Source organism: Nylanderia fulva, unplaced genomic scaffold (assembly GCF_048542155.1).
Source record: "Nylanderia fulva isolate GAGA-0341 unplaced genomic scaffold, ASM4854215v1 Scaffold12, whole genome shotgun sequence".
In the NCBI taxonomy this organism is placed as follows: Eukaryota; Metazoa; Arthropoda; class Insecta; order Hymenoptera; family Formicidae; genus Nylanderia; species Nylanderia fulva.
This window is the reverse complement of record NW_028189409.1, coordinates 3,925,832-3,950,268: the sequence shown is the minus strand read 5'-3', so window position 1 is coordinate 3,950,268 and position 24,437 is coordinate 3,925,832. Positions and strand designations below refer to the sequence as shown.

Here is a 24,437-nt window from a genome sequence, read left to right as displayed (position 1 = left end):
TGCAGTCGAGATGCTGCTACAACGAGTGAATCAACGAACAGTAAGAAACGAGCGGTTATATTTGATGCAATGACACTTATCGTACAGATGATTCAATCGGTTACGTCTATCTTCCAATTACTCGCTGTGCTGCTGATCTTTATCTATGAAGACAGAGAGCATCTTCTTCCGCCAACTTGATCGATACGGAATTAAAATATAAATCGCTCTTCTCTGTTTTTCCATTTTAATATTGATAAATAAATTATTATCTATCTGCGAGAGCAATGCGTTCCGAAAAAAAAATTCAAAAGTTCTAGATTACAAAATAAATTGTCTTCACACAATTTCGCGGTACATTTGACAGAAATATTTTCTAACGCAAATCCTGATATATCAATTTCCCTGACAACGTATGACAATTTTTATATTATTATTTTTCAAAGAATTATATTAATATTAATTATTTTATTTTTAACTCACAATCGCTGAAAGAACAAGGAGAATATCTAGCTCTAGAATCAATATATTTCTATATGAGATAGTTGTTTCTAAGCTCAACCAGAGAGATAACGCGACTTTTAGTGCACTCGGGTTAGGGGTTAATAAAGAAAAAGTGCAGCAATCTCTTTTACTCACCAAGTTTCGCGCGTGCGAAACAAACCGAGAGTCCATTTATCGTTGTAACGACCATTAATAGATTTTAATACTGTTCGCTCAGATCTGATTCTCGGTACCGTCTTGTCCGATAAATCGTCTGGACAAGAGTCACGAGTTCTCACGCTGATTTCACGGCGTCATTTTCGCGTGTTGTGATGCTACAGAGGCGTGTTGCGTAAATCGAGAGCATCGTACTAATTGTAAGTGACATAATTCCTTGTCAATACACGTACATACGCTACACGAATGTAGCATATATACGATAACTGATATTTCGTTTCATAAAATTAATAGTACAAATGTTTTGAAGAATCCCTCTCTCTCTCTCCCTGATAATCTTTACATCAAGATCTTTACGTCATTCAGATAGTTCTGCCCAAAAGAAGACACTTCTTAACGCAAACATAATTAAGAAAAATTAGTTTAAAAAAATTTTACTCGACAATAATAGCAGCGTTCTTATAACATAATCCTGATTCTCTTTTAGTAGATGATGGAATAATATATTACAAATTTATCGATTTTTTGTCCTCGTGCGTAGCTGAAGGTTTTAGTCTCTTTGACGAGGAATAAAAAACTTTGTAAAATTATCCAGTTTTCTCAGCAAAGCGTTAACATTTACCATCTGGCAGATATGTGTACATTATTTATTTATATATTTTTGCTACACGAGCTTGATACACGCGCACTAAATTTTTCTTGTTAAATGGAAATTCAGGGAAGACAAATGATAACATGCTCTCGGAAAATTCCTTTCTGCTATTGATTAATTAAGAATGGCGCCGTCTGATGTGAGAATAGAATGTTGTTTCGTTCGTCCACGCTGTAGGGTCCAAGTTCAGTCTTCGCTCGACCTGGCTGTCTCATGTAATCGAGAGAAAACAACAGAATTTTTTCTTTACTCTTTTTTCTTATCGCCAGTCCAAGTTATAATGCGTGTCAACATAGGCCAGACAGTTATTGTGAAATACGACAAAATAAATTAAAGGTACATGAAAATCGCCATAATTCAAGAATTATTAATAACACGTCTGGCTGTCAGTAGAAATTAATTAAACGCTCACGGTGTAATGCAAGAAAAAACTGATATAATTTATTAAATCCCCATAATTAAATGTCTAGTCCTTCGCGATGTTATCTCATTCTCTTATGTATATACATTGTTATAAAATGCAAGGTGCATAATACAGTAGCACGAAGGTATAACATCAACTCCGGAATTAAAGACCGGGAAGAGAAAAAAAATAAGGGAAAAAAGTTAATGACATTTTAATGCTTATGCGATTATAATTGAGATCACAATTGTTATTGCTGTATTTACATTCTCGGTAGAATGTTAGGAGCTTCTTTTTCTTGCAAGCCCCAGGTCGCGTGTTTATTAATAGAGACCGAGGCCTGTCCGCACTCGCGTAGATTTTCTCATAATGTAGCTGCCAATAATCTTTTTATAACGGCAAAAATCGTGTCAGGTCAGAAACGAACATATTCCGGGAAATGGTGTAGAATGTATTTCGCATTTTTAGACACTTAGCAGCTCGGTCAGCGGTTCACACACTGGGAAATTTACCAATGAACTTTGCACTGAATCCGACATTTTGTCACGCGGACTTGAAGAAAATAGAAAAATACTGATTAGAAAAGATTGCAGCATTCAGCACAATCGTAATCAATAAACAGGAAATTAATATTCAGATAAAAATAAAGAAAAATAAAACCGGATGTCAAGATTAATTAATTCATAACAATTTGTTAAATAATTCAAATAATTGATTACAACACCCCAATGTGCGATTCAGTAATATTTGCACATATGCATATCGACAATCAATCCTCTTGCAAAGAGAATTCTTAAACTATCGATATCATATTTACATTTAGATATTATTTCAGTTATATGCTTATTTAATTACACGTCAGATTGTTAGAACTAAAACTGCAATAAAGTTCTATTTTTTTTCGATCCTTTCTGGTATTTTTTCAGTACAAAAAGCGTAATTAAGTATATTCGTGCAAAGAGAGTGACGTCAACTCGGATTCGCCGGATTAAAACTGAAATATAGTCTGCCACGTCGTAGCGATCGAGAAATATGGCGTTCGTCATTACCAAGTCGAGACTCGACGTTATTACCCCACAAAGCTATAAACTGATTTTACATTGATGTACTTCAAAGTGTACATTGGTGTATTTCAAAGGAACGAAACAAACATCTTAACCCCATGACGAAATCGTTCTGTCGCGTCTTTCATATGCAGTAGCCAAAAAACAGAATTTTTTTCTGTACCTACTCTTTTTTCTTATCGCCAGTACAAGTTATAGCTCAAGTATGCGTGTCAACATAGGCCAGACAGTTATTGTGAAATACGACCAAATAAATTAAAAGTACGTGAAAAACGCCATAATTCAAAAATTATTAAAAACACGTCTGGCTGTCGCATTAGTCAAATCCATCTGCCTGAGAGACTGAGACTTTGACTTCAATATTAATGTAAAATATGTATTTTGTCTCTTGTCAAATTTAACAGTCATCAACTTTTTTATCGTCTGTCTTCTGCAAAGTCTACTCGATGCCTTCGTAATTACGTTAATTACGGTAATTTGACAAAACCAGTCGCTTTCCCACCCAATGTCTAGAATACTTCTTCATCTTTTTCCTCCACGTGTCACTTCCAAAAGAGGATGCGATACGATCAAATCTTTTTGCTAAATAGGGAAATTTCTGATGTGTTTTAGGGACTGATGTTATTTTTCGATATCGTGCATGGCAACTACTTCTGTTACCAGAGAGAATGTCCGGTACAAATAAAACAAAAAAAAAAAGAAAACAAAATTAATGACCCTTTCAAATCTCCATTATTTTTTTCTGGCATTAATGATCCAGCATTATCTTATCCATATGTAGCGCGTAAGTGATCGCCTTTTTTCGGATATCTGTCTATTTTTCTGTATCTTTTTGAGACGATTGACGCGACGCGATCCGTTGGGCTTCTTTTTTTAGACAAGCGGATTTAGGATTGTTTTTATAGATAATCGATAAAAAAAGAGAAAGAGGGGAGAGACTCGCGCTTAGTTAGCCGATAACCTCGTGAAACTCGCAGGAGAGGAGGTCAACGAGCGCCGGCACGCTTTTCTCGTTCCGTGATAGCGGCGTCGCCGGTCCGTGCGATCGAGTTGTCTATATTTAGATTATCAATCGAATAGATAGATATGCGAAGAAATATGTTTAGATTACCAACAATCGTCGAAACAATTCCGAGAAAATATAGTGAACTTTTCAGACCAAGTACTCCTCGCCCGCAAGATTAAACCGAGAGACTTTAATCATCGGGGAGACTTTAATCATTTTTTTTACGAGGGAAATCTGCGAGAAATAAAAATAAAAATCAGTAAAAAAAATTAAATAACAATTTAATGCTCCACCTACGAGTGTTGGTAACTGAGTAGCTTATTATAGAAAATCCTGAAATAATCATGTAAAACTATAAATGTCGTTCCCCAGACGTTATTTTAAGATGTTATTTCTCCCACATCTTATCTCTTCTATATATTTACTTTATTATTCAGTCCTCCGTTAATAATTCAAACAACTATAATTATTCTCCGAAGAAGGTACATATAAGGAGAGTGTTCAGAAAATTTGAACGAAGAAAATAATTCTCCTTCGTCATCCGGATATGTCAATGTAACCGCGAGCAATTTTATCACAGTAAGTACCTTAAATATCTTATTCTTTATTTATCGACCAACTACAGTAGGGTTTTATTTCTGTACGAGCTGTCAGTGATCTAATATCAGAGGAAATAATATAATGGACTTATATAGAGAGAGAGAGACCTATTTTTATTTCTAGCGAAATAAAAATTCGTCATTAAATTCTGAATTTTCTTCTTCGAAAAGTTCATCGAGCTATTCCCGAATCCTTTTTGTTTTCATTTACACATTACATTGTAAAATAAGGAGAGATTACGAAAGTGAGCGCATATTTATAAACATGATTAATAGATCATATATACGTTAATGTGAAAAATTGACTTTTACACGATGCTCTCAAAGTATATAACCTCTGACCCTATTCTCACCTATATATAATAATCGATGAAACTTAACGCGGCTTGAAATTACAAGGGTTAAAACGCCTTTAAAAGAAATAACGCGCACATTCCATTAATTATAGCACGTTATCATCCGGTCAAGTAACTTAAAGAAAAACATGTACTGTATCGAGACTATAAAAAAATCAATTCGAAACAGATAAAAAGTTAAAAGATTAAATTCCAACAAAAAGCAAAACAAATTGCTATTTATTCTAGGATATTCTGTAATTCGATAAAAAAACATGCATGTCTTTTTTTACTGCGCATGTATATTTATTAAATTACAGGATATGTCTAAGAATAATTGCAATTTAATTTTTACCATCATTTTAGAGATATAATTTTAATAACTAAGTAACGTGTCAGAAATCTTGAATATGTAATTCTTTCTCTCGTTCTATCGCTAATTTTTCTTTTTCGTTTCTTTAACGAGGCATCGATGAGCCAGGTGCACAAACTAAATATAGCTCTCTTAGCACATTTTCACTTAAGGCTGAAGAAAAAGGGCGCGCATGTTCTGTACACTAAGCCTGGATAAGACTGGAGCGTCGAGATAAGTGTCGGCGATCATAAAAGTGTTTTACATCACCGATGCGTCTCCGATCGTCCTCTGGAAGGAAGGACGGAGCGAAGAGACAAAACGTATTGTTAATGCATCGTCATGTGGCGTTCCAAACAGTCGGAGCAATTATTCGCGATGCACTCGCGGACCCAAGCCGAGCCGAGTGGGAAGTGCATCGAACCGCGATGCAACTCGTTGCAACGCGATGATGAGTCAGCGACCGAGTCGCGACGCGACGTATATCTGCGGAAGAAACGCGGCGTAAAACCACACCGAGACGCGTAATAAAGTGATAAAAGAAAACGTCAAAGTCACATAAAATTAATAATAACCGCTCGTCGTCGCGTGATGGCACGCGGCAAATGCATATGCGCGATGCATCGGCAATTGATCCGTAATTAATTAACCGCGCGATATCCGAATGTTTCTGAAAGTAAAGCGTATATTTTATACACAATGCTGTGTGCGGACGCTATATTACACTCTCATATACTGGTTTTTGCAATAAAATCATATACGCGCGATGCATAATTATTCTAATAATAGTTAATGACGCAGTTAGTGACGTCGTCGTCATATTGTTTATTACGTGCTCACCCTTTGAGAAGCGCGCGACAGATCGCTATGAATAATGCATCCATTAAATATCATCGAACACGCGAGGGGGTTCATAATCGACGAGACACCCTGCGAAGGAAGCAGTGGCGATTAAGACATGGATAGTAATAGTAGTCCGCCGTTAGCGTCCACCAAGAAGAGGATTAGTCCTCCGATCAGCTGGGGCCTCGGCCTTGCCAACAAGACGGTTAAAGTGATCTTACTGGGTCAACCGGGTGTCGGCAAGTCGGGTGAGTAATTAATAAAAATTACTTCGGCGAAACGTAAAACCGACAGAATATATGCGTTAGATATAATCATTAAATATTTGACTTTGGTTCATTAAATCAAGGCCAATAATAATAAGCAACAATTATTTATTAAAGCTCGCGAAATTTATAATCGCAGATAATTGTAGATTTTTTTTTTTAATAAAAAATTCATATTACGTAATGCTAATATATATAGATTATCCCGTAAAGACTGAATCAATGCTTAAGGGTAGATTTCTAGGATCATTTGGAGATTATTTTTTTCAGCGAAAACGTCGAGGGGGATTTTGCCATCATGTATCTTTGTAACTAATTGTACGCCTTAAATTAAATTTTTATTAAAGTAAACTCTACATGAAATTAATTGAAGAAGGTATGATTTTGTTAATATTTTATTTTCACAAGGCTTAGTTTGTGAAAAAAGAATCCTTTATTTTTAATCGTTTCGAAAATTATTGGTTCTTCGACATTTTTGCTGAGGAAAAATCGTCTCCAAATGTTCCCATGAATCTACCCTTAATTAATCTGATTTACGGGACACTCTGTATACATATTTGATATCTCATAAATTATTTACTCAGCTTTAGCTGTGCGATTCGCCACGAAACGCTTCATAGGCGAATACGATTGCACGACGGACAGGATCTATCGGGTCGACAATCATCTGGGAACCTCGTGGGAGATAGCAGATCCTCCAGGATCTCCACCAACCTCGGCTGAACCGAAATTACGATGGGCCGACGCGATAGTTCTCGTTTATTCAGTGACGGACCGCGTCAGCTTCGACGAGACTTCTCGTCTAAGGTACATATTTGGTGCAAATGGACCCAGAAGAAAAATAAATACCGTGTATTGTGTAAAGTAATTTCACGTATAATTTAATGATTAATTCTTAATTTTTTAATTAATCAATTTAATTATTACGAAATAAAAAATTTGTTCTGAAGCACACACACGTCGCGTACTTCCAGGTTTTTGGTATCGCACGCGAGGAAAGGCAGAAAAGTGCCACCGGTTGTGCTGCTTGTGGGAAACAAGGCCGATCTTTCTTGCTCGCCGGGTGAGCGGATGGTATCTGCCTTGGAAGGCCAGAAAAGGGCAAAAGAAATCGAGGCTCATGCTTTCCACGAGATTTCAGTAAGGGAATCGGTTGATCAGGTAATTATCCGCGATGTCCTCGATCAATTCGACGACGTAAAGTAAGAAAATAAAATAAGAAAAAGAGAAAGAGACAAATCTCTATTTAGTCGCAGTAATAATCGGGTTCTGATTATGGTATCACATCGTTTCGATTATTTAAAAATAGTGCTCATCTTTAAAAATTATTGCTTCGGGGAGATCGGTAGGCTATATAAATGAACGGAAAGTCTGATAAATGTTGTCCTATCAGTTAATCGCAGTGAAGGTTATTATTCTAAAACGATTGTTTTTATTCCACGATCACGCGTAAACGCCATGATCGCATGAGCCATAAACAAAATCTATATCACTCAAAGCGGGCGATACGAGCAACCAGCATTTTCGTGCGTTTATCTACGCACGCATTGTAATAATGCGACGTATTTTAACACTTGGTAATAATCATAATAGAAATTATAAGTAAAATTAAAGCAAATTAAATCTTTAAAAACCTTTTTAACAAAAATATATCATTGTATTCATTTCAAGTAGATTACGTGTTTCAAAATTTTAATTAAAAATTCAGTGACGAAAAAATTAAATATTTAAATATATATTTTTAAATATTAAATAGTTAAAAATATTTTTAAATATTAAATATATAAAAATATTCTCTTCTAATTTTTCCGTGAAAAAATCTTAATATTGTTTCAAAATTTGTAACTTTTAATAGTAGATTTTCTCTATATATGTCGCTTTAATAATAATTTGATGTTACCATAATTAAGACACAGATAATTAATATATACTTAAAATGTTAGAAGAAAATGCAAAGCGATACGTGTAAGACAAATTCGGTGGAAACACGTATTCTTTGATTTCATAGGGGTACAGGAAAGTAATATTTTATAAATGACGTATACGAGTGAAATGGAAGATATAAAGCAACTGATTTTACACGTATCGCGATAGAGAAAGAAAAAACATAGAGATATATGACGTGAATGATAATGCTCACGCCGTCAACGGCTGTAAAAAAAAATTATTTAAGATAATGTCAGGGACTTTTATATAATGGCGCGGTCATGACAATTTGCGATTATTTCCATTCGACAGGTCACGGTCGTATTTATGAATATACTGAAACTGCTGACTGAACAGCCAGGACAGCAGCCGTCAGCTTTCAGATTGAGGGCTTCCACAGACGGGACCATAAACACTCTCCGTCGAGAGAAAGAATCACCCCCTCCAGCGAGAAGAAGATTTAGCATTTCCGCTCGTGGAAATCTATTGTAATGTCTTGTGTATATTATTTTAAAAATTTCATATTTTTTTTATTAAACACACCATAGAGACATTATATACGAAAAATTGTATTTTAACTGTTTTAATAAATAATATATTTGTAAGAAAAACTCTTTTTGCATATAACGTGGCAAGACAATAAAGTTTTCATTTTTTGTTAATGATGCAGATTCACGCATGCACCACGATAGTGCCACGATTTTTTAAATATACACGGCATTACATAAGGAAAATCCTTATGCAATTATAAAATCGAGAATTTTATTGCATATAACTATCCTGTAGCTTATTTAAGCTACCCGTGCTTTATCGCGAGCGCAAGAGCTTTCGAATTTTCGTCTTGTATTGCTGCTCTGCAACGAGATACCGCGTTGAAGGCAGCTTTCCCGACTACAGGACATGAGAAGAGATCAGAATAACAAGAATGCATCTTGTGCAATAAAAGAACTTACCTCTGAGTCTCGCCGCACGCTGCACACCGATATTCAATTCTTTCAGACTAGCTGCGAGTTCTCGATGACTGTTCAGCCGAATTTCGTGTTCTCGGATCAAGTCGCCGTTGATATTCTTTAACTGCATCAATCTTTTTCGCATATCGTCGATATTCTCGAGGATCCTAGCGTCTTCTAAACGAATTACAATACTCTTCAAAAGATTGGCGCCGCCCGCGGCTTCCGCCTGGAGTCGCGCCTCGACTTCCTTCAAACCTAAAACCAGAAACGTCAAAGTTTTTTTTATTAGATATAATTTTTGTTTGAAAAATGGCCATTGCTTTGGCCTGAGAAGAGAAATTTACTGATAAAAAAAAAATTAGTTTGTATTTTCTCCTTCCTTCCCGTACCTTTAACACGTTCCAATGCGTCCAGCATTCTCGTCTCTTCTGCAGGAAACGTGGCTTCCGAGTTCAGCTCTCTGACGCCTAAATACATAGCGAGAGATTGAATGATATCGCCAGCAAATGTCGAATCATCCGTCTGGATAATCACTTTCCCATTCGCATTCGACTTGAAGCAGTGTATTTCGTTGTCCCGCATCCCGCGAAGCCACACTTCGATACATCCGGCATTTGAACCATTTTCCGCGATCTCCAGTTCCTCTCCCAGGATGAGACTCTGATTCAACCAAATGGCGATGCGCTGCGGTCTCTCCGCGACCTATAAATAAATCAGATATTTATTTTAAAATCAATTGCATCAACTCTTTTAGAAACTTATTATTTTAAGTTAATAAAATTAATTATTATTTTTAATTTATTTTTTAAACGTGACTTACATCTGCTATAACGCCATTACTCGATAATTCTTCCGAGATCTGTTGCGGTTTCGGGATGACTTCGTTCATGCAGAATTTTGGCAACTGGCGCGTTACCTCGAAAACCTATCAAACGTTAGGAAAGAATTAAAATTAGAATGATCTAACTCTCGTAAAATATGTTGCGTGATTATCAAATACCTGCAATAAGTCGGCACCAGGAGGTCCAACATATACTTTAACGTGGATGTCCACGGGATCATTTTTGGCAGGATAAAGCGCGATCTCTAATTCTCCTTGTGGCCGATTGGGATGCGTTACCAACGTTTCACCCTCAAAAACACCCTCAGCAAAGACTATAGCGCAATGTACCTAAATATTATTTTAAATTTATGAAATTTCGCAATTTTTTAACTATTTTCTATAGAATTCATTAACGAAAAATTGATTTAAATTGGAAATAGTTATAATAATAAACATAAACAATGCATATTAATGTATAAATGTATATTACCAAAAGTCCAGGACCAGCAGCAAGTGCAACGCGAGCTGCACCCCTTTGTGTCAACAAACTGATGGCTAATCTTGATCCATAATACATATTGGAACCAGTTGCAGCCCTTTGTCGCAATTCCATTTGAAGCGCCTGCTTTCTAGCTAATAACTCACGTATTAGCTCTCCAGGTTCTGGAGTTTGCATCGCAGATCCAGTACTATATCCACGTACTGAAAAATATGCAACATAAATATAAAAATATAATATTTGTGAGATCGAACAAAAATAATAAATAATAAATTAATCTATATTTTCATACTTTCGCCATTAGTAGAAATAACCACTAAATCAGGCTTGCCCGTTCTTCGATAATCAGCATCCACTATACCCGCTACACTGGATGGCAACTGAATTTTAAACATGACCTCGCCAGTATTGTACGTTCTCGCATCCACTTTCCCGCTACTCCAACCAGTAATTAACTCTAGTGTACCATCGCCGTTTATATCGAAAGTTCCTACAGATACTACTTTGTGCTTTGACTGAAATAAATATTATTGTAGCATGCAATTACAAGAAAGTCCATTTTAAACAATTTATAATTCGCGACAGAAATTTATTTATAATTTTGTTCATCTACTCACAACGAGAAATGATGGCCGAATACCGAATCGATGTCGATTCATCGTCGTCGAGTCAAATCGATATATCGATATATCGATCGATTCGACTAATCATTTCTCGCTGCGATATCCCGCCAATATTTATGCGTGCATTCTGATTGTATGTCGTATTTGTATTTTACTTTGTGTAAAAAATGCATTTTTTACATTATATACATGATAAATAAAAAATTATAATAAAATTTTCCCTCGAATTTTAATCCTCTTAATGCAAATTATATATCGTTAAATTCTTTTTACCTTAACTCTCCACAATCTCTGTCCTGCTTCATAGACACCGATTGTTCCATTATCAACAGCATAAGCGAACTGTCTGTTTGAAAGATCAGTGAGAGCAGTAATCACTGCTGTTTCTTTAGTTTCCCAAAGCATAGTATCTTCCTTTTGCACTCTAATTTCAAAGTCCGTTGTACCGATCAGTAACTGCAGAGAATAACACAAAAAATAATTAATTTAAAAATAAATTAATTGAAATAATAAATAATTTGTTTTAAATTAATTTTAAAGAAGCAAATAATTTGCAAAAAAATATTGGCTATAAAATACATGTAATTAATAAATAACATCTACCTCATTTTCGCCATCTCCATCAAAATCAAACACTGTCAGCGAAGTGACGACGCCTCCCATCACGATCCAAAATATTTCCATACCCTGAGCATCTAAAATCGTGACTGAACAATTGCCACCTACTATTGCAACTTGATTAGGTAGCCAACCAACTTTCGCAACAATTATACAATTCGCGCCGTCTGACATCTAAAAAAATTAATATAATCAATAAATCATGAATTATGAATTCTGCTAATTTAGAACTTTAAGCAAGAATCAGTACCTCTTTGTAGAAGACATCGGCATTATCTTCCACATGATAAGCGAGCACATGAGAGACAGTACCGATCAGCAGAATATCCCGCTCGTCCTCTCCAAGGCGACCGGTGCATAATGATTTCACCTAAATATATGAATTTTTGTCAATTAAAAATATAAAATAAAAATGCACAGTATTTTCTTTCAAAACAATTAATAATATTTTAACTCTAACACGTGGTTCCGTACCTCGGCACCAATTTGAAGCTCCGCCAGTTCCCCGCTCCACGATAATCTTTTATTGGATTGCTTATTGTGATCGGAGTAATCGATCTGCGGTTGCCTATGAGGACTATGCACCAAAATATTTCCACCAGGTGTAGCAGCCGCGAGACACGCGTGCGATCCATCAAATTTTCCACTCACAACAAGACCTGCCTTAATATGTTTCTGGATATTTAAAGAGAACTCTGCCATATCTCGTTTGCACGTGGGATCATCACAATGTGCTTCACGAATGTTGTGCCTTCACCATTGGCATGGTGATAGAATATTGATTTTCTACATAGTTATATCTATAGATGTGTCACAACTATTATGCAATATATGTACATTACATTAGAACATTATTTCGTTATATTTACAATAATAATATAAGCATGCAATAACATATGACATACAATAATAAAATAAGCATGCAATAACATATATAGTAATAACATAATCACAATTTAATAATTATATTTATTTTAGCAGAAAAATGTAATATTATTATACATATGTAAAATAATACTTAGAGGAAACATTATTAATGTATCATATTTTATTACTGTTACAATATATAAATTTGGATAAATTTCCGTAAGACCGTCCTCTGGGGCGTAATGCACACACAGGTACAAATTATTAATTTTCATTAGGAGATCATTGTCTTTGTGCACTTCCTCCTGCAGCAGCTTCTGGATTTGTTGCAGATGACAGCAGCAGAAAGATCAGTGCAGGAACAATATACATCCACTGAAATAAAACAAATAAAAATAAATGAGATGTGCAAAATTGATATAATATACATATAAATTTCTTTCAATAGAAACGTGCTTACATATTTCGCAAGGAATGAACGATTATCTTTGGTCTCTCCTCTCTCTCTCGCTTCTCGTTCTCGTTCGAGCTTTTGAATATACATAGCAGTATCTGGAATAGGACCGCCATCCGGATATCTAACCACGACACTAGTGGTCCACATATTTGTAAAGGGATTATCTAATGTACAAGGAGCCAAGGATGAAATGCTCACGGCTATTGGCTCTGCCGCACTGTCCAACCACACTGTTATTACATCTTCTAGATCGGAACCAAGCAGATAGCACTAGAAAATAATCAATATAATTAAACATATCCACAATGAAGTAAAAAATGGGACAAGAATCATTCACGCATCAAGATATATTTTGAATATTCCTGAACGTAAGCATCTTTAAGTGGATTTATCCTTATCGATAAATTTATATATCAACGATACAGTTTCTGGAAGTTTATCAAGTGTCATTACCGCTGGCACCGAGGTCAGGAACGTGATCTCGCTGCCGGACGAAGTGCGAGCCAGTGCCTTCAGCCTATATTTGCCATCGTGTTCGGCTAGATTCTTCAGCGCGCTTATCTGGGCTGGCAACAGACCGTTCTGTCCTACAACGGACGCGCCACTACGCACGCTGGATACGGTGATGTTTCCTCGTTCCGTAAACACGGGCATCGGGTCGTCGTTGAACGCATGCCACAACCGCAGTTGCAACCAGCCATCGTAGTCGAGCTCGCTCTAAAATTTCAAAACTTTCATGTAACTTCGTCGAAATTTTTACGAAATGTCAGAAAAAAATGAGTACTCACCCCGTGAACAAGATCCACGAAGGATACGTAAAATAGTACACTAACAATAACGTAGGTTAAATACATTTTCGCGACGATGCACAAATCGTAATTAGTGTGAAGATAATTATAAAGTCACTGGTGAAGAGCCACGTTTCATCGTACGACGTCGATTTCTAAAATCGTGGTATATTTGCTCTTACTATCATGTCAAACGTATGCAACTGTGCAGGCATAAATACACATACATAGGACGATATTTAAGGTTATAACAGCTGTTCCATTTTGTCCATAGACGTAGCAGATACAAGACTACGTTGTTCAAGATTTAAATGTCAAAATTTTAAAAATGCTTTTACAAGAAATAAATATAAAATATAATATATTATTATAATATATTCTTATATATAAAATATTTATATACTAGATAACACAGCGAGTTTCATTATATATTTGAAGATGATATATATATATATATATATATAAACTGATATTTTTTTATTATATGTATAAGAGCAACAATTTTAAAGTTTAATTTTCTAAAAATAAGGAAAATGAGACATGGCAATTTTTTGTGAGAATATTTGTTTTTTTTAATGTTTTGTATAGTGTGTATATAGTGTATGATGAATATATTTTATTATAAGGAGAGTGAACAAATGTATTCAAATACATATTTTGATTTGTATAATAGTGTATCTCCTATTGTTCTTATTCCATTTAAAATGTAATATGCATAGTTATAATTTGTGTAGAGTCTACAAATACATTATAATCTTAAAAAGTTAGCTGCTAGATTATTAATTGCACAGTGAATTGATACCAGTTTAGTTAGGATAAAATCGCATTAATTGTGCTTCTCCAAAATCACAATATGTGAACAACAATTTGCTTATATAAACTTTTTCGTTTATCTACTTCACATTATAGCACATTTTATGTGATTTAACACGATTAACACGGCATTTCGCAATATATTTATCTAAAGTTCTACTTAAGTTTGGCAGACTTCTCGAATAACATATAATTTGATTAATCTTGTTCCGTCAATTCTTTGTCGAAAATAAAAACGCCGAGGCCTTCTCCAACTCTCTCCAAATTCGTCACATGATCAGAGATCTCTTTTATCGCGTCCACTTGCTCTTGCAAGAATTCAGTCTCCAGAAAGTCCATAAAATTCGCGTCGTTGTGCGTCGAGGCGATCCCATGTAATTCGAGCAGTTTCTGTAAAAATAAAAAAAGTTAATCGCGAATAAAATATGGTAAATTACATTACGCTAGTTTTAAAACAAGAATATACAGATATAATGTTGAAAGAAAGAAAAAAAATTGGGTTGGAGGAGCTGGGATTTGAACCCAGGACTTTCCGCATGCGAAGCGGACACTCTACCACTGAGTTACACCCCCGATAGTTACAACGTAGCTTAAAATCGTGGTATTTCAATCAATAGATATACATGTATTCAACAAAGAAATTATATAATTTATGATAATTAAATTAACGGACAGTGCAAGAAATTTTAAAAAATAATTAACAAGACGCACGTAACTTAGTCTTTCCTGTTAGTCATCGACCTATTTAAGATACTTATTATCAGTATGATAATTCCGGAACTATAACAATAACACCATTATTCTTTCTCTTTCGTATAATAAAAATTTATAATTATTATAAATTTTCCCTGAGATTATTTATATCAGAAATACTTTGATATAATTATTTATAAAATATCGATGAGAAATTTATATAAAAATTAACATTAAAATAGAAACGCAACGTCGTCAGGTGTACATAAATTTAGATATTAATTTTTTTTCTGCTATCCTCGGGATGGAATCAATTACGCGCAATGACAGCGCGCGCACACACCTGGTTCACCTTCTTCTCCAGCTGCAGTGCCTCTGTCATAGCGTCTTTCGCGCTGTTCCAGTCTCTCCTGGACGGCGCCTGGATGTCCGTCAGTACAATATCGCCGCCTCGTTTATTCTGATAAGTCAGAAACTTCATGGCATGCTCGCGTTCCTCGTCCGAAGCCTTCTTAAAGTACTTGTAGAGGCCCCGCAACGCGACGTCACTTCTATCAAAATAATACGCCTGCAACGGAAAGCATATACAGGCTGCATCCAGAAGGGAAAAATGATACAATTTATTATAATATATATATATTATATAATTTTTTCATCCCCCTAATGTATCTCCAAATTTTGACATTTGTATACATAACCGCGTCTTTATATATTGTTCATGACAGATCATGTCGCGAAAGATTAAAGGGGTAGTGCTAAGAGACACGTGTGTGTATACGATTGTTCTATCGGGGTGCATCGAACCGAGGAAGGGAAAAAGAGCTACGCAGGGTGCTTATTCGATGTCGAAGACGGAGATATAAAATCCGGATCTGATCGATACACCGACTGACCATAGACAGATAGACATAACTGGCGTATAGCTCCAGGTTGATCTGCTTGTTGACCCCGTCCTCGCACTCCTCGTGAAAGTTCTGCCGCACCAGACTCATGATTGTTAAACGCGACAGCGTTTGACAGTTGTATATGTGTGAGAAAACACTGCGCGATAAACTGTCAATAGGCCGCGAAAATCGATCAATGCGATCGTTTGTTCGTCACGATAAGGGGTGACGCGAGCACAGAGTGTCACGAGTCTCTAGGTACGGCCTTTCAAAATATTCCGCAATCGACGATGGGATAGTCAGAATACGAGACTGACACGCAGGCGCGGCTTCCCGGTGCTCAGCGAGGAACGTCTTCTCTCTTTGGCCTTGGTCAGACGCAAAATTAAACACTCGAGCGGAAGCAACTAAAAGACGAAAATAACATTTATGCGCGTTAATTTTTATCGTACATAGAAAAATTACAGTTTCGTAATATGCGCATTTTGGCAGATAACGGAGACTTATATATAAGTGGGGCTTATTACAGTACTTAATTATTACCTTATTTACGATAATATATGATTTGCGGTAGCTCTAGATAATAAAAATATGCATGAATATTCTTTTAAGTATTTGACATTTTATGTTAAAAATCGAAATAAAAATAATTGAAATAAAATCTAACAATTTTCTCATTTTGTTGTTTAACAATTATTATTCATTTTTTGAGCAAAGAAAAAATATAAAAAGACATAAAATGTCTTAATGTTAAACTGCAAATTGTATTAATAGAATGTCTAGAAAGAACGTATTTTGTAAGTTAAAAAAGAATTAGAAATATAAAAATTAATATACGTACATACTCAAGATAATATTTTAAAAGACTCGATCCTCTCGATCATTATCTTTTAAGATCTACTATATTCGAACACACATACATCTTCGTCTAATAATAATTTACAGCAAACTTATTCTATATTTTCCATAAACAATTAATTAATTAATTAATTAACAATTAAACATCTCGTGCGTCCTTCTAATTCGCAATGTAACCTATAATTTATACATTTCGAGATACATGATATATCGAAAAAAAACGATAGATCGATAAGTCGATTGGTCAGCTGACGATTCTCACGATCAGCTGACCGCTTCGTTGTTGACAATCAATTGATACCGCATGATTATCGCGAGTCATTCATCGACGATAAATATACGACGTAATACAGCGTAATTTCACGAATCTCACGTGGGGTGCGAGAACGTATTTATTTTTGCAGCCATGGTCGTCGTCGTTATTGCGTTTCTCCCCATAAAAGCACAAAATCGATAAACTTCGAGAGTGGTTATGTTTTCGCATGGAATTATATCGCGAAAAATGATCCGGAGCAACGTACCTTATAACATTGTTACGATATTCGCGGTGATACTGGAAATTTCGGCCACTAAACATTGGTATGTCACCGAGAATGGAAGAATTCAGCCACAGGTATTTCTTCTTTTTTCTGTGTACAATTTCGTAGATATATACACAATATGCGATTCAGTCTTTGTAAAGGAACCACAGACGTTACATCGTCTTTCAATGATGCGATAATTTCATTGAATAGATCTGTAGATTTAACACGGTGCATATATTCCTGTTTACATGTTTCAGCACAACAGTGTTTTTGATATGCGTCGACCTTATGATCTTTTGGCATTTCTGGAACAGGAAAAACGCAGGGAAACAGCAAATGCTATATACAAGAAAATTTCAAGGAAGGAAGTATCCATTGACAATCAGTTTGTTGGTTTAGGTTTAGCTGATATAGAAAATTCGGATTGTTTGTTATTGGATAAATCACTGGCCGATGTACATGCTAGTATAGTAATAGATTACAGACTCAGAGATGGGATAGAGTGAGTGATCATGAATTATATTTAATATAATTAAATAAGAAATTAAAAAATCATTCACAATTTTTAATGTCAAATGTTGAAACTTTCTGTCACAGCCAAAATGATTATATGTTATATAACGTAGCGGCAAACAGTAAACCAACAGTGCCAGATTGTCAAAACACATTTCCACTAAATTTTAGCATCTATACATTTGAACACCTTAAAGTAAGTGGCACATTACTCTTAATTCAAGAATTGTATTACAATATGTCTACATTATTTTTTTTTATCAGGCAATGCAGAATCGAAAGAATCTTACCCAACATGAAGAACTCAGCTTAATGCAACATCTGCCGCCGAATATTGATCTCGATGAATTTGGTCATCAGCTCGCCTATAGCTTATCTCGCAATAGGACCTCCTGGGTATACTTGAATCTAGCATCGATTTATTGGCGGATTAAGGGAAACGCTTACAATGCTTTAGAATGCAGTCGTAGAGCAATTGTGTGCGCTCCAAGGTAATATAAGAAACTCGCTGTTAGGAGATACTAGAGAAAAGTGTCGCCAGAAGACCGCCGGTCTATAATTTCAAACTGATCTCGTAACGAAAGCATTGTGTACGTGATTAAGGCAATATCGCGATATTCCTCTTCTGACCACCGCCGGAATTTTACACGCTGCGAAATATTCTGGCGAGGCCGCGCTTATTTTACACGCGGCGATAGATCATAATCCGATAGAGAGCCATCATCATCTAGCGTTGGGCCATGTTTATGCATTTCTCGGTGATTTCGAACGATCAACAGCCTGCTACGATAATTGCTTGAAATTAAAACCTGAAATGATAGAAGCCGAACAGATGAAATACGTTATATTATGTCATCGTTTGTTGGAAACAACATTATTATTATTTGATCAGTAAGTTGATATTATTAATTTTTAAAAGAAACGCATACTGTAATATATTTATATTATATAATTATTTCAGTCGCTTGCGGAATGTATTATCAGAGATACACACATATCGTGATTGGAAAGAAGAGTGGTTCAAGCTTTACAAGCATATGCTATGGGAACAAAATATTAAATCTACTACGAGGGAGATTAAACTCGCTTTTGCACGAGAGCAGAATCTACATGTACTTGCGATAAATCCAGTCGAAAAATCAATTCATCATATTGATAATAATATTGTACTATCTTACATGGATTTGGGAGATAGAAAAAAAATGGCCGAGAATATGCTGCAACATTTTCATGGTAGTCTACATTTGTTTAAAAACCTGCAAAATCAAGTAAAAGAACACAATCATGTCACAAAAGGTATTTTTGGGACAAAAATTATAGATTAATTATAGATTATAAATTAATTATAACATATTTTAGATAAAATATATCATAAGTTATAAAGAGAAATTATAGATTAATTATAAATATATAGATTATATATAGATGAAAAATATTATAGGAATTTTTACATGTTATCATTAATATAAAATTCATTTAATATTGCTATAGACATAACAGAGGGAAATGTAAAATATGATCACATGTTTGCATCACCAACAAAATATCCAAAGTATCACAATATAGAAATCAAGAAAGGAAACGAGGATTTCGAAGCTGATCATTGGCCTAAGATATCTGATTGTGATGGTTCCATGCTAATGTTTGGAGATGGAAAACAATATCTTCCTATTTATTTGTCGCCTGAAAACAAGGGTTATGCGTAAGTGTACCTCAAAATATACTTATATATATATATTAAGCTACCATTGCAAAACGTTAATAGCATATATTTTTCTATATGTCATTAGAACGCATTTGTTCGTGAACGAATTGATCGATATAGAACCATGGAAAAAACATCCATTACCCTGGCATCCACCAATATGTCAAACGCCTAAATCATTTAATAAAAAATATATTGCACATACACTACTAGATGCGACTACGCATCAACGTTCATCGGACGCTTCTCTGAGACCATTTTTACACAATTTGGTTCAAACTGCGGACCTTGCGGAAATTGGTCAAAGGATTTTGACAGCAACTAAAGCGGTACGATTTATTATTATACATAACATAAAGTTATTATATGTCTAATTATAAAATTTAACTGTGTGTGTTAATTAGGAAAGTAGCAGCCTCATGGGTATTGTCAATGCTTGCATCTCTACATTGGAGAATAGTAGGGAAACCTCGTTTAGCCTTGGATTGCCTACAGTTAGCATTGGATGATGTTCCTACAGAATTCAGAGATGTACCTTTTGTTAGTATAGCTTCGATATATCACAAAGTAGGCTTAATTGATGATGCAATAAGAATTACAAACGAAGCCTTGGAAATTAACGCTGTAGAGGTATGTATAAACAATATAATTTAATTTCTTCGTTTTTATATATTGACGAGTTAAAAAATTATTTAATAATAATAAATATATGTATATTTTAGCCAATGACCAATTTCTTATTTAGTATATTATTGAATATAAAAGGAAATCAGACAGGAGCTATATATTATTTGAAACAAGCATTAAGAGTGGATTTAAATTTGTATGATGGTAAAGCCTTAATGTTATTGAAGACGTTGACCTGTCGAGAAAAATTTAATGTTATTACAAGTAATCATGCAAGTATGGCTAAGTATATATAATTACTATTGTTTCATTACAATATACTTATTTCACTATATAACTGCAATATTATTAGACTTAATGCATATTTTTAAAATGCTTGATTTTCTGTGTCACATTTTCATTTTACTTTAATTTCTTTTTTTTCTTATTATTACATGCACTTATATTTGCAATTTGCATGAAATGTATTTGTATGTTTTTTTTCAGTTAATTAATTTTGTTCACTATCAATGGTACTATATTCTAAAAATGCAGGTTATTGTGATGAATAATGACAAATATGTCATAATCATAGGCTGTGAGAAACAAGGAATTAATTTACCCAAACATTCTACGAACCTGCCTTCTGTATTACTTACTAAGTATAATATGCAAGCAAGTGATATATTTTTGCGCAAACGACAAGCCAAGAATTGTAAACATATTATATATACTTCAACAAAGACTGAAGAAATAGGTGTGTATTTTCGCACGCATATCTTAACAAATACTTTTTACACTGTGTATTTTCTGTTTGACACAAACTTATGTTTGTTTTTGCTTAACGTAAATAAAATTTATTAGTTTTGGTTTAAAATTATGCACTTTTATGCTGTCATAATCTTGTCTTGTTATTTGTTGCTTTTTTTCCTTGTATACAATAGTGATACAATAGCAAATGTAATAAAAATTATATTCTTACTTATTTATATATGTCTCTATATTATTTTACCTGCTGTGGATGTCATGTAATGTTTGATATTAACTATTGTATTATATTACAAATTGTTTAACACTCAAATTTCTTAATAGAAAAAATACTTTTTGTTTCTTTAATAGAAATTATATATAAATTTTCTATTACTATATTTTGATCGATAGTTAAAAATATTATTGTAGGAACATATTGCTGGAATAATCACAAAATTGAGTTAGTGGATGTGTCGTACTATAATAAGAAAGAAAATATGCATCAAAGTCTCGTACATTCATTACTACTTCCTAATAGCGCAACTAAGCTACATGAACCACACATAGATATAAATCGAATTTCAAATGATGTAAGCAAATGATATAAATAATCTCTCACAGTAAATAATGAAAAAATATAATAGTATATACATATATATATATATATATATATATATATATATATATATATATATATATATATATAAAGATTGTTTCATATTATTTTATGCACATGCATTACATTCACAGACTTTTTACACATGATTTTATTAACTAATCAATACAATCTATGTAAATGGTTTATATAAATAATTATATAATTTTTAATACCTTTATCAAAGAATATGCTACAACCATATACTGGTGGCACATTCGTTAAAATATCTGACAATCAAAAAAAATCATATTACCCGAGTAAGGATGAATGTGATGAGCTCAAGTATGAGGATTGGGCTGCTTCACTATTTGTATTTCATGAGTTTTTACGACGAAATATGACGTACGTAATCGGGAAAGTATAAGAAAAATATATAATCAGCTCCTGTATAACATAAAATATTTCTATAACGGATTCGAATATAATGTAAAAAAGTTGCAACAATATACGGTGTAAATATATAAAGCTGTAAATAAATTTCAAATTTTAATCGGATATTTAATTTCTATATCTAAATTCTACTTCAATTATAAATAAACATTTTATAATTATAATGCTAAAGAAAAAAGTTATGTTTATTTTAAACAATGCATTTTCGAATTTTATATATTTTTCATTAATATATATACGGAATAAGTATAGTGATCGTACAAATTATTTCTAAATCAACATTTCAATTTCAGCATCGAAGATGAGATTGAATCATTGGACGATGATACCCCGACTTTACAACCGACATGCGACAAAGGTAGTTCTGAAATAAATCGCATAAACGAAATGGAGCAATTTTCACGATCGTTGCAAAACAAAACTGAGCTCGATATGGCTGAGTGGCTGATGATGATAACTGAAACGCAGAATGACACTTTGCAAGGACTCGGGACCAAAATTGCTTTGGCACTGCAAAATGTAATTCGTCAAGTATTATAATTACATTCTTGTTTTTTGCATTTACATATAATATCGTTTATTATTTCAAATTAGCATTGTGCTTCTTGGACCTTGGCGATAGCAGCATCATTTTATTGGCGCGCGACAGGCGATAGTCGCAAAGCACTGGATTGTATGTGGCAAAGCCTGGAAAATACTCCGAAAGATATGCAAGACATACTTCTCGTAAATCTGGCGTCTTTCCTCAATTCGCAAAATTATCTCTACGAGGCTCTTGAAGTCACTCAGATAGCGCTTTCAATTGGCCCGGACTTTGTAATAAATCATTATGTTCTCGCTAATCTTTATGCCGCTTTGGTAAATTATAAATATTTCACTAACAATAAATGTCAAAGTTACATATCATACAATTGAAATAAAAAAAAAAACGAACTAATATATTTATTCTTACAGGGTGATTTTGAGACTGCTGCAAGTTTTTACAAGTCCTCCCTCAAACTCGATCCAAATTTCGAACCAGCTATTACGAAGTTGAGAGTGATATTGTGCTTTTTGTTATTCGAAGATAAAAGATCCGAGATGGACGAAATACTGCGGAATATTTTGTGAAGCCGTCTCCTGCAAATTAGACACATTGTTAAAAGTGCCTTTTTACATTGTTAATATGGAATATAAAGAAATAGTATAAAAGCAATTGTCACAGACTATTATATGTGTATTTTTAACTTTATAAAACTATAGAAGTATATTATTTTTGAATGTTTTGAATAATACTTTAAAATTTTACAAAAATTAGAGAGTTGAAAAATATAAATTTTTAAATATGAGTTTCTGTAAATGATTGTCGAACTTTTCAAATTAATTGTTGTGTACTTTTTTAGATATACATTATTTAATTATTTATTTATAAATATAGTATGTATTTTTATAATTGTTGTAATTTCTCTTTGTTCATTAAATGAAATAAATATTGAATATTACTAGAATGTGAGAAGCCTAAAGAAAAATGTCATCATGATATTCTTATTTGTTGATTTATGTCAGAACTATTTAACTACACAATTAAAAAGATGAATAATATTCAAATAACTATTCGCTTGCGAGCTTAAATTTACACCAACAATCGGTCAGTTCTTATTCCTGGGCTACAGGGTCGACTTACTAGACGAATATTCAGCTGCGAATATTTTGTAGAGTCTCATCTCGATGATGCATGCAAAATCTCCATGTTGATAAACACAGTTATCCAGATAAGTTATCGGCGGAATGCGATGAAAGAGTCGAATAGACCTGCAACAGAAATAATCAATGCTGAAATATATATTCCAATTAATTATTAATTCCTTTTACACTTCTGATACGATATATTCACATTGATAAATAAAATATTAATATCATGAATATTTTTATCCAAAAATAAATATTGTCCTATATAAAGCTTCAGAATAAATAAAAACAAATAGAAAAACAACAAAATTTATTTGCAAATATAATATAGATTAATGAGGAAAAAATATTATATTACAATAAGTCCTATTCTCCAATTTTTTAAATAAGAAATTTGACGTTTAAATTCTAAAAATCTTTTGTCAATTGAAGATAATTATTTTCGAGCTTTATTTTTTTTCTTTTGCTTATTGTTAGTTTCCGCAGAAATGTCAGTAGAAAAAGTCAGCATGCAAAGGACGTTGCACTTAGCAACACAATATTTTATTTTCATGATACAACTATTTATTCAATATATTTTTTATGTCATTTTATTTCGTGTATTTTTATATATTACAACAATTTGCTCAACAATTTCGAAGAGAAACAAACGATGTACCTTT

At 33.8% G+C, this 24,437-nt stretch overlaps 5 protein-coding genes and 1 non-coding gene across 9 annotated transcripts; 2 read left to right on the top strand and 4 right to left on the bottom strand.

Moving 5' to 3' along the window:
- The first annotated feature begins 5,211 nt into the window (after nt 1-5,211).
- On the top strand, nt 5,212-8,747 carry LOC114928017 (ras-related and estrogen-regulated growth inhibitor). Its single transcript, XM_029299103.2, has 4 exons — nt 5,212-6,141; nt 6,744-6,966; nt 7,134-7,320; nt 8,398-8,747. Exons 1-4 carry the CDS (start codon nt 6,009-6,011, stop codon nt 8,575-8,577), a joined length of 723 nt encoding a protein of 240 aa, XP_029154936.1. The 5' UTR covers nt 5,212-6,008; the 3' UTR covers nt 8,578-8,747.
- LOC114928016 (BBSome complex member BBS2) lies at nt 7,950-12,501 on the bottom strand. The gene is made up of 11 exons (XM_029299102.2): nt 12,076-12,501; nt 11,852-11,971; nt 11,587-11,775; nt 11,257-11,439; nt 10,653-10,875; nt 10,352-10,563; nt 10,039-10,209; nt 9,859-9,963; nt 9,428-9,740; nt 9,039-9,293; nt 7,950-8,976 (listed from the first exon to the last, which is right to left on the bottom strand). Exons 1-11 carry the CDS (start codon nt 12,301-12,303, stop codon nt 8,882-8,884), a joined length of 2,094 nt encoding a protein of 697 aa, XP_029154935.2. The 5' UTR covers nt 12,304-12,501; the 3' UTR covers nt 7,950-8,881.
- A 49-nt stretch (nt 12,502-12,550) lies between these two features.
- Nucleotides 12,551-13,990, bottom strand: EMC10 (ER membrane protein complex subunit 10). Its single transcript, XM_029299093.2, has 4 exons — nt 13,714-13,990; nt 13,379-13,642; nt 12,929-13,195; nt 12,551-12,843 (listed from the first exon to the last, which is right to left on the bottom strand). Exons 1-4 carry the CDS (start codon nt 13,777-13,779, stop codon nt 12,751-12,753), a joined length of 690 nt encoding a protein of 229 aa, XP_029154926.2. The 5' UTR covers nt 13,780-13,990; the 3' UTR covers nt 12,551-12,750.
- A 319-nt stretch (nt 13,991-14,309) lies between these two features.
- Nucleotides 14,310-16,489, bottom strand: Fer3HCH (Ferritin 3 heavy chain homolog). The gene is made up of 3 exons (XM_085490359.1): nt 16,113-16,489; nt 15,563-15,787; nt 14,310-14,916 (listed from the first exon to the last, which is right to left on the bottom strand). The coding sequence occupies exons 1-3, from the start codon at nt 16,209-16,211 to the stop codon at nt 14,725-14,727; spliced, it is 516 nt and encodes a 171-aa protein (XP_085346485.1). The 5' UTR covers nt 16,212-16,489; the 3' UTR covers nt 14,310-14,724.
- TRNAA-CGC (transfer RNA alanine (anticodon CGC)) lies at nt 15,028-15,099 on the bottom strand. Its single transcript has one exon. It is a non-coding gene; the product is annotated as a tRNA-Ala (tRNA).
- A 489-nt stretch (nt 16,490-16,978) lies between the features above and the next one.
- Nucleotides 16,979-23,312, top strand: LOC114928015 (tetratricopeptide repeat protein 17). 4 transcript variants are annotated; one of them, XM_085490355.1, is made up of 16 exons: nt 16,979-17,574; nt 17,743-17,987; nt 18,083-18,194; nt 18,263-18,489; nt 18,602-18,889; nt 18,960-19,231; nt 19,490-19,700; nt 19,789-20,032; nt 20,109-20,333; nt 20,426-20,602; nt 20,817-21,066; nt 21,489-21,649; nt 21,902-22,059; nt 22,401-22,626; nt 22,702-22,965; nt 23,062-23,312. In XM_085490355.1, exons 1-16 carry the CDS (start codon nt 17,434-17,436, stop codon nt 23,215-23,217), a joined length of 3,357 nt encoding a protein of 1,118 aa, XP_085346481.1. In that variant the 5' UTR covers nt 16,979-17,433; the 3' UTR covers nt 23,218-23,312. The 4 variants fall into 4 exon arrangements, with proteins under 4 accessions (XP_085346481.1, XP_085346480.1, XP_085346482.1 ...); XM_085490354.1 differs by having other exon boundaries at nt 16,980-17,574; nt 18,960-19,294; nt 20,865-21,066; XM_085490356.1 differs by having other exon boundaries at nt 16,980-17,574; nt 18,960-19,294; nt 20,426-20,606; nt 20,905-21,066.
- The last annotated feature ends 1,125 nt before the right edge of the window (nt 23,313-24,437 follow it).

Bases quoted from the DNA above. Each gene is read 5' to 3' on its own strand.
- LOC114928017 (XM_029299103.2), top strand. From the start codon at position 6,009: ATGGATAGTAATAGTAGTCCGCCGTTAGCGTCCACCAAGAAGAGGATT. The intron at 6,142-6,743 runs GTGAGTAATTAA...TTATTTACTCAG, and splicing joins ACCGGGTGTCGGCAAGTCGG to CTTTAGCTGTGCGATTCGCC. The intron at 7,321-8,397 runs GTAATTATCCGC...TCCATTCGACAG, and splicing joins TAAGGGAATCGGTTGATCAG to GTCACGGTCGTATTTATGAA.
- LOC114928016 (XM_029299102.2), bottom strand. From the start codon at position 12,303: ATGGCAGAGTTCTCTTTAAATATCCAGAAACATATTAAGGCAGGTCTT. The intron at 10,210-10,351 runs GTAATATACATT...AATAATATTTAG, and splicing joins CTGCTGGTCCTGGACTTTTG to GTACATTGCGCTATAGTCTT. The intron at 9,741-9,858 runs GTAAGTCACGTT...ATTTATTTATAG, and splicing joins GTAATGGCGTTATAGCAGAT to GTCGCGGAGAGACCGCAGCG.
- EMC10 (XM_029299093.2), bottom strand. From the start codon at position 13,779: ATGTATTTAACCTACGTTATTGTTAGTGTACTATTTTACGTATCCTTC. The intron at 13,643-13,713 runs GTGAGTACTCAT...TTGAAATTTTAG, and splicing joins TCGTGGATCTTGTTCACGGG to AGCGAGCTCGACTACGATGG. The intron at 13,196-13,378 runs GTAATGACACTT...ATTATTTTCTAG, and splicing joins TCCTGACCTCGGTGCCAGCG to TGCTATCTGCTTGGTTCCGA.
- Fer3HCH (XM_085490359.1), bottom strand. From the start codon at position 16,211: ATGAGTCTGGTGCGGCAGAACTTTCACGAGGAGTGCGAGGACGGGGTC. The intron at 15,788-16,112 runs GTCAGTCGGTGT...TTTCCGTTGCAG, and splicing joins GTTATGTCTATCTGTCTATG to GCGTATTATTTTGATAGAAG. The intron at 14,917-15,562 runs GTGTGTGCGCGC...TTATTTTTACAG, and splicing joins TGGAGAAGAAGGTGAACCAG to AAACTGCTCGAATTACATGG.
- LOC114928015 (XM_085490353.1), top strand. From the start codon at position 17,434: ATGTTTTCGCATGGAATTATATCGCGAAAAATGATCCGGAGCAACGTA. The intron at 21,650-21,901 runs GTAAGCAAATGA...CCTTTATCAAAG, and splicing joins TAAATCGAATTTCAAATGAT to AATATGCTACAACCATATAC. The intron at 22,060-22,400 runs GTACGTAATCGG...TTTCAATTTCAG, and splicing joins TTTTTACGACGAAATATGAC to CATCGAAGATGAGATTGAAT.